General features: G+C 45.4%; 1 protein-coding gene across 1 annotated transcript in view; it reads right to left on the bottom strand.

Annotated features, from left to right (window-relative positions):
• Nucleotides 1-616: 616 nt before the first annotated feature.
• MCTP2 (multiple C2 and transmembrane domain containing 2) overlaps nucleotides 617-7,259 on the bottom strand; it is a 376,016-nt gene continuing 369,373 nt past the window's right edge. Inside the window, exon 23 of the mRNA XM_030189721.1 lies at nucleotides 617-1,986. Coding sequence (XP_030045581.1) covers nucleotides 1,918-1,986 — 69 coding nt within the window. The 3' untranslated portion in view covers nucleotides 617-1,917. The remainder of the gene's footprint in view (nucleotides 1,987-7,259) is intronic.

Raw genomic sequence — 7,259 nt, 5'->3', positions numbered from 1 at the left:
GGTGGTGCTTCAATATTGTGTTTTCAGTTGCTAGGGACAAGCAGGGTCCCTGGAGTCCTGCAACACTTGCTGCCCCTCAAGATTGAAAAATATGATAGTAAAACAGCACCACCCACTGGCAGGACTGTACATGGAGGACTCCCGCTTAGCTTAGCGGGAACAGTGACTAGGGGCACAATTGCACCAGCAACTGTGTGCACCATTTACAGAATTAGGGGTTGGAATTAATATTCAGTACACTGATGGGGTGTTTAGTAAGCCGTGGTAGCGTTTTTAGCTCACGTTAGAAATCAGCTGGCTGTAAACCAGTGGCATAGCTATGTGGGGCCTGGGGGGCCTGGGCCCCCGTAGATTTGGCCCTGGACCCCCCTGCCGACTACCCGCCCGACCCCCCTCCCGTTGTCAATCCGCTGTCGCCGTCACCTGCCTTTGCTTGGTCAGAAGCAGAAGGAAGCCTTTTGCGAGAAGAAAAGGACCTCGGCTGGCGGGGGCTGGGGTCCCCCACTAGCAAAGGTAGGTGACGGCGGGTTGGCGGTGGGTCGAGAGGGTCGGTGGCAGGGGGGGGCAACGTCGGCAATGGCGGGGGGGGGGCTAAAATGTGCCCCCTCACCTCGGGCTCTGGACCCCCCTCCCGCAGAAGTCTGGCTAAGACCCTGCTGTAAACACTGAGGCGACCATTATATTCCTATGGGCATGTTGGTGTTTACCGCCAGCTGATTTCTACTGCGAGCTAAAAATGCTACTGCAGCTTAGTATAAGACCCCCTTAGCGAAAGCTATCCAGATAAAGTTATGTGTTTTGAGGTCCTGACTTTATCTGGTCTCATATCTCGTTAGCGGACTGAATATTACCGAGGAAATGCCTTTGAATATTGGGATGATACTTTCTAGTTCTGGGCTATTATATTCCACGCATTACAACGTCTACCTCGGTCCTTACGTTGTTCCGATGGTTGAAGAATGAAAGTGTGGAGAGAGGGAAAGAAAGATCGTACATATAAAGAGAACAACCAGACAAACTCTTTGGTATTTATCAGTATAGTAAGCATGCTGTTCTAGGAAACAGCATGGAAATTTTATATAAACTGTACTTGTAATATATATATTTTTTGTGCAAAAATTCCCATTTATTTATTCAGTTCATAAAGTTTGCAGATACCAACATTTGTTTTTCTATTGCTCCATGTCTCTTTCAGCAACTTCACTTCTCGTATATTAGTGTCGTCAGTCCATTGGACTCAGTCAAATTCTTTATGCTTTGATGCATATATGGCTGAAATTTTCTTGAAAGACCTTGTGGCAAGCACAAGCCAGAGTTCCAGTCTATTCAACACTGGAAAACCTGGTTTCCAAATCCACTGCAAATCCGATAGCTCTGACCAACATGTAAACTTACAGCTCGTGTATCTCTTTGGTTTGCATGGTAAGCGTCTTCTCAAAATTGGTTCGAACGGACCACGAGTATCCCAAAGATTGTCTGAATCGTAGTCCCTGTAGTTCTTCTGTGCTGATTTAAAGAAGGCCAACTAATATCTCTAGAATGCAATGAAACTGATGTCCGCAGTCTCCTCAATGAGGCTCGCGCTTGAGAAGGGCGCCTTGCTCAACCACACAGAATAAGTGGCCATTATCTTTTTGTTGCCTTGACTCACAGCTTCTGGAAGAAAACTAAGGTTTGCCGTGACAAGCTGAGATATGTCAACCGATCCCTGAATTCCACCTTTGATGGGCTGGATCATCTCCTTAGAGAAAGGAAAAGCCAATCCAAGCTTGGTTTCAATCAATGAAAACATACGCTTTCATGAGGAACCATCAGGCACCTGAAGACAAGCTTTAGTGTTGATGCATTTAAAAAAAAAAGAGAGAGAGAGCAGAAACAAAGGGGAGAGCATTTCATTTCAGAATCTGACTTTTCATCCTAGAGACCAGTCCGTTTCTTCCTAAGGGGTCCGGAGTTGCTGTATGGTTTCAATTCCGCATACTGCACCTGTAAAAACAAACAGACATGACGTTTGCTGTTAGGTAACTCTAGCTTACTACAGAGTGCATTAATAGCTCCCCAAGGATAAACCAAGGGAAACTAAGGAATGGTCAGAGGTAATGAATCATATTCTAAATGCAAGAATACAGGGGGATTAATTGCAGGAAGGATCTGAGAAGTCATGCATCATTTCTTGAAACAAAAATATTAAAAGCAGACTTTTTATAATGAGATGCATGAGCTTTCCACCTGATCTCATTAATCTAGGATAGGGATTCCTCTCCCCTACGTCCCCCATAAAGCCTCCACGCAGATCTGAAAAGCAGGGGCATTTCATGATTAGCAAATGTAATAGGTAGTAAATAACAATACGAAAAAATAATTAAAAACAAAATACCCCCCCCCCCCCCCCGAGGTTTCAGCTCTCCAAAATATAGAATATGGTGGAACAGGTCTTCAGTTTGCATGGAAGTAAGGAAATAGCTTTCACATACTTAGAACAAAGGGATTTTCCAAGGGGAAATTCACTTTACAGTATAATGGCTAAAATAACATACATTGGCAGGATCCCTGAGGATCAGCTGCCCGTTGTGTTATTGAAAAGGGTTCCTTAGGGAAGTCAGAGGAATCCTGAATGCAGCGATGTGCTGAGGAGGCTCTGGAGGGTCAATCTGTACACATTTTTTTTTTGAGCGTTTCACCAAATGATGAAGAGCTGCCATGGGTTCCTTATGAGAGGCTCAACACTAAGCATCAGTGAGCAACTTGTCCTCCACCTGTGGCTGGTTCTCCCTCACTACTATGCTAACACTACAACTGGCCACAATACCCCAGGCAAATTCCAATAAATCCAAGCAGAAAAACTAATGAGTGGAGGAGTGGCCTAGTGGTTAGGGTGGTGGACTTTGGTCCTGGGGAACTGAGGAATTGAGTTCGTTTCCCACTTCAGGCACAGGCAGCTCCTTGTGACTCTGGGCAAGTCACTTAACCCTCCATTGCCCCATGTAAGCCGCATTGAGCCTGCCATGAGTGGGAAAGCGCAGGGTACAAATGTAACAAAAATAAAACAGATACTATTGGAGATTCTACATGGAATGTTGCTACTATTGGAGATTCTACATGGAATGTTGCTATTCCACTAGCAACATTCCATGTAGAAGGCTGCGCAGGCTTCTGTTTCTGTGAGTCTGACGTCCTGCACGTCCATTGCCCCAGGACGTCAGACTCACAGAAGCAGAAGCCTGCGCGGCCACATTGGTGATGTGCAAGGGCCGACTTCTACATGTCTACATGGAAGGTTGCTAGTGGAATAGCAACATTCCATGTAGAATCTCAAATAGTAGCAACAGTGGAGGAGTGGCCTAGTGGTTAGGGTGGTGGACTGTGGTCCTGGGGAACTGAGGAACTGAGTTGGATTCCCACTTCAGGCACGGGCAGCTCCTTGTGACTCTGGGCAAGTCACTTAACCCTCCATTGCCCCATGTAAGCCGCATTGAGCCTGCCATGAGTGGGAAAGCGCGGGGTACAAATGTAACAAAACAAACAAAACAATGATAAGGGCCTAATTATTAAAAATGAAATAGGAATACGCATTCTATGGACTCAATTCAACCAACCCTGGAAATAATATGTAGCAGAAAAATGTCAAGCTTTGCCAAGTATAAATAGTTGTATCTAATCTAATAAAACCCAGCTCAGAGGCCATATGGTTCTTGAGTTGAGCTCCATTTTAGTCAGGTCTCTGCTCATAAAAATACAACATATTATCACTTTCACATTAACCTTGACACACTCTCTCTCTTTGTCCATTCCTTTCCCAATATGAACCTGAAACTGCATATTAGCGCCTGGTACATCTGAGAAGTCAGTTCAAAATACGGTTAAGAAACCACAAAATATTTGCTCACACTTTAAGCATTATTTCACGTAAATCCAACATTCACATGGGCCAACTCCATAAGGATTAATAAAAGAGAATGGAAAGCTTCTATGAAAACAGTATGCTCTGGATGGTAAAAGTCTTAAGATACGTAAATAACTGAGTAAAAGGCCATTTTAAACTGTGCTATAGAAGAATTAAGCTTACGTGTGTGTGTGTACAAAACCACCTTGCTTAACCCACACACGCTATGTAGCGTTAAGCATCAAGGTAAAGGAGGACGACTTCTTTTGCGTTACAAGACATATAAGGAGAGACTTGCTGACCTGAACAGACGTTCAAATATTTGAAAAGTATTAATCCGCAATCAAACCTTTTCCGGAGAGGGGAAGGCGGTAGAACTAGAGGACATGAAATGAGATTGAAGGGGGGCAGACTCAAGAAAAATGTCAGGAAGTATTTTTTCATGGAGAGAGTGGTGGATGCTTGGAATGCCCTCCCGCGGGAGGTGGTGGAGAGGAAAACGGTAACAGAATTCAAACATGCGTGGGATAAACATAAAGGAATCCTCCTCAGAAGGAAGGGATCCCCAGAAGCTTAGCTGGTGGTGGGAGGCAGGGCTGGTGGTTGGGAGGGGGGGATAGTGCTGGGCAGACTTATACGGTCTGTGCCAGAGCCGGTGGTGGGAGGCAGGGCTGGTGGTTGGGAGGCGGGGATAGTGCTGGGCAGACTTATACGGTCTGTGCCAGAGCCGGTGGTGGGAGGCGGGGCTGGTGGTTGGGAGGCAGGGATAGTGCTGGGCAGACTTATACGGTCTGAGCCCTGAAAAAGACAGGTATAAATCAAGGTAAGGTATACACAAAAAATGGCACATGTGAGTTTATCTTGTTGGGCAGACTGGGTGGACCGTGCAGGTCTTTTTCTGCCATCATCTACTATGTTACTATGTTACTATGAACATGTATACCCTGGAAGAAAGGAGAAACAGGGGTGACATGATATAGATGTTCAAATATTTCAAAGGTATTAATCCGCAAACGAACCTTTTCCAGAGACGGGAAGGTGGTAGAACTAGAGGACATGAAATGAGATTGAAGGGGGGCAGACTCAAGAAAAATGTCAGGAAGTATTTTTTCACGGAGAGAGTGGTGGATACTTGGAATGCCCTCCCGCGGGAGATGGTGGAGAGGAAAACGGTCAACGAATTCAAAAATGTGTGGGACAAACATAAAGGAATCCTGTTCAGAAGGAATAGATCCTCAGAAGCTTAGCAGAGATTCGGTGACAGCGCCGGTGGTTAGGAGGCGGGGGTTGGTGGTTGGGAGGCGGAGCTAGTTCTGAGCAGACTTCTACGGTCTGTGCCCTGAAAATGGTAGATACAAATCAAGGTCAGGTATACATATAAAGTAGCACATATGAGTTTATCATGTTGGGCAGACTGGATGGACCGTACAAGTCTTTTCCTGCCATCACCTACTATGTTACTATGTTACATGCCACACTTATGACACATCATTCTCTTCTACAGCCATGCTAGAGTGGTGCATATACAGATAGTTCAACTTGGAACACAACAGAGAAATCTAGGAAGTGGGAAGAGAAACACACGGTTATCTAGAACATATATAAACATTGAACTAGGCTTAAGACAGGCAGTTATGACAGATTGGGGGGTAATTGTACAAAGAATGGCCAACATTTATGGGCAACACAACAGTAACCCTTGGATTCTATATATGGCACCCAAGATGAAAAGTGAGTAACGAGCCCTTAACTATCAATAATTGTTGGGCAGACTGGATGGACCGTACAGGTCTTTTTCTGCTGTCACCTACTATGTTACTATGTAATTGGATGCCAGCAACCAATTATTTAAGTGGAAGTAAGGGAGAGGTTGTGAATTACAGGTCGGCAAATCTGACGTCTGTGGTGGTAAATTAATGCAAACACTTTTAAAACAAAGAATAGTAAAGGTTTTGGAACCCATTGGATTTCAGGACCCAAGGCAACATGGCTTCACTAGAGGCAGGTCTTGTCAGACAACTCTGATTAATTTGTTTGACTGGGTGACCAGAGAGTTGGATTGAGGGACAGCGCAAGATGTGGTGTATTTAGATTTTAGCAAAGCCTTTGACATGGTTCTGCATAGATGACTAATAACTTGAATGCCCTAAAGTGACTGACTGGGTTAGCAGCTAGTTGAGTGAAAGGTGACAGAGGGAAATGGTAAATGGAGCTCATTTTGAGGAAAAGGATGTTACCAGTTGTGTGCCACTAGGTTCGGTTCTCGGACTGATTCTTTTAACATTTTCATCAACGATATTGCTGAAGGGCTGGCTAGTAAGGTTACCTCTTTGCGGATGATACCAAAATCTTAAATAGGGTAGATAGCCCTGATGGGGTGGATAACATGAGGAAGAACTTTGCAAAGCTAGAGGAATGGTCTGGAATTTGGCAGCTACAATTACATGCTAAAAAAATGCAGGGTCATGCATTTGGGCTAAAAAAAACCCTGAGGGAAAGGTGCAGTTTAGGGAGTGAGTAACTTTTGTGCATGAAAGAGGAGTGGGACCTGGGTGTGATCATATGTGATGATCTTAAGGTGACCAAACAGGTAGAAAAGGCAAAGGTGAAAGCTAGAAGGATGCTTGGGTGCACAGGGAAAGGAATGACCAGTAGGAAAAAGGAGGTGATGATGCCCCTGTGTAAAACTCTGGTGAGACCTCATTTAGGGCCCCTTTTACCAAGCTACGGCAAAAGGGGGCCGGCGCTAGTGCATGTTTCAGACGCACGCCAAGGCCCCCTTTTACCGCAGCTGGTAAAAGGGAAGTCTCACCTTCCTGCAGGAAATGACCATGCTAAAGCACTTGCCGTGTGGCCATTTCTGGGGGGGCGGGGGGGAGCCCTTACCGCCACCCACTGAGGTGGCGGTAAGGGCTCCCGCATTAACCTGGCGGTAACCGGACAACGCACGGCCCAATTAACGCCAGATACACTCCAGCGCTACAAAAATAAATACATTTTTGTAGTGTCGGAAATGATGGCACGCTAGGGATGGGAAGTACTGCTGGGCTTCTGCGGTAGCCCGGTGGTACTTCTTGTATAGCAAGCGGTCACTTAGTAAAAGGAGCCCTTAGAATATTGTGTACAATTCTGGAGACAGCGCCTTCGAAAAGATATAAACAGGATGGAGTCGGTCCAGAGGGTGTCTACTAAAATAGTCAGTGGTCTTCATCATAAAACGTATGGGGACTGTCTTAAAAATCTCAATATGTATACTTTGGAGGAAAAGGGGGAGAGGGGAGATATGAACTAGAGATATTCAAATGCCTGCGTGGCATAAATGCCCAGCAAGTCTCTTTCAATTGAAAGGGCGCTCTGGAACGAGGGGGCGAAAGGG

Source organism: Microcaecilia unicolor, chromosome 1 (assembly GCF_901765095.1).
Source record: "Microcaecilia unicolor chromosome 1, aMicUni1.1, whole genome shotgun sequence".
In the NCBI taxonomy this organism is placed as follows: domain Eukaryota; kingdom Metazoa; phylum Chordata; class Amphibia; order Gymnophiona; family Siphonopidae; genus Microcaecilia; species Microcaecilia unicolor.
The sequence above is the reverse complement of the archived record's forward strand: the minus strand, read 5'-3'. Positions and strand labels throughout refer to the sequence as shown.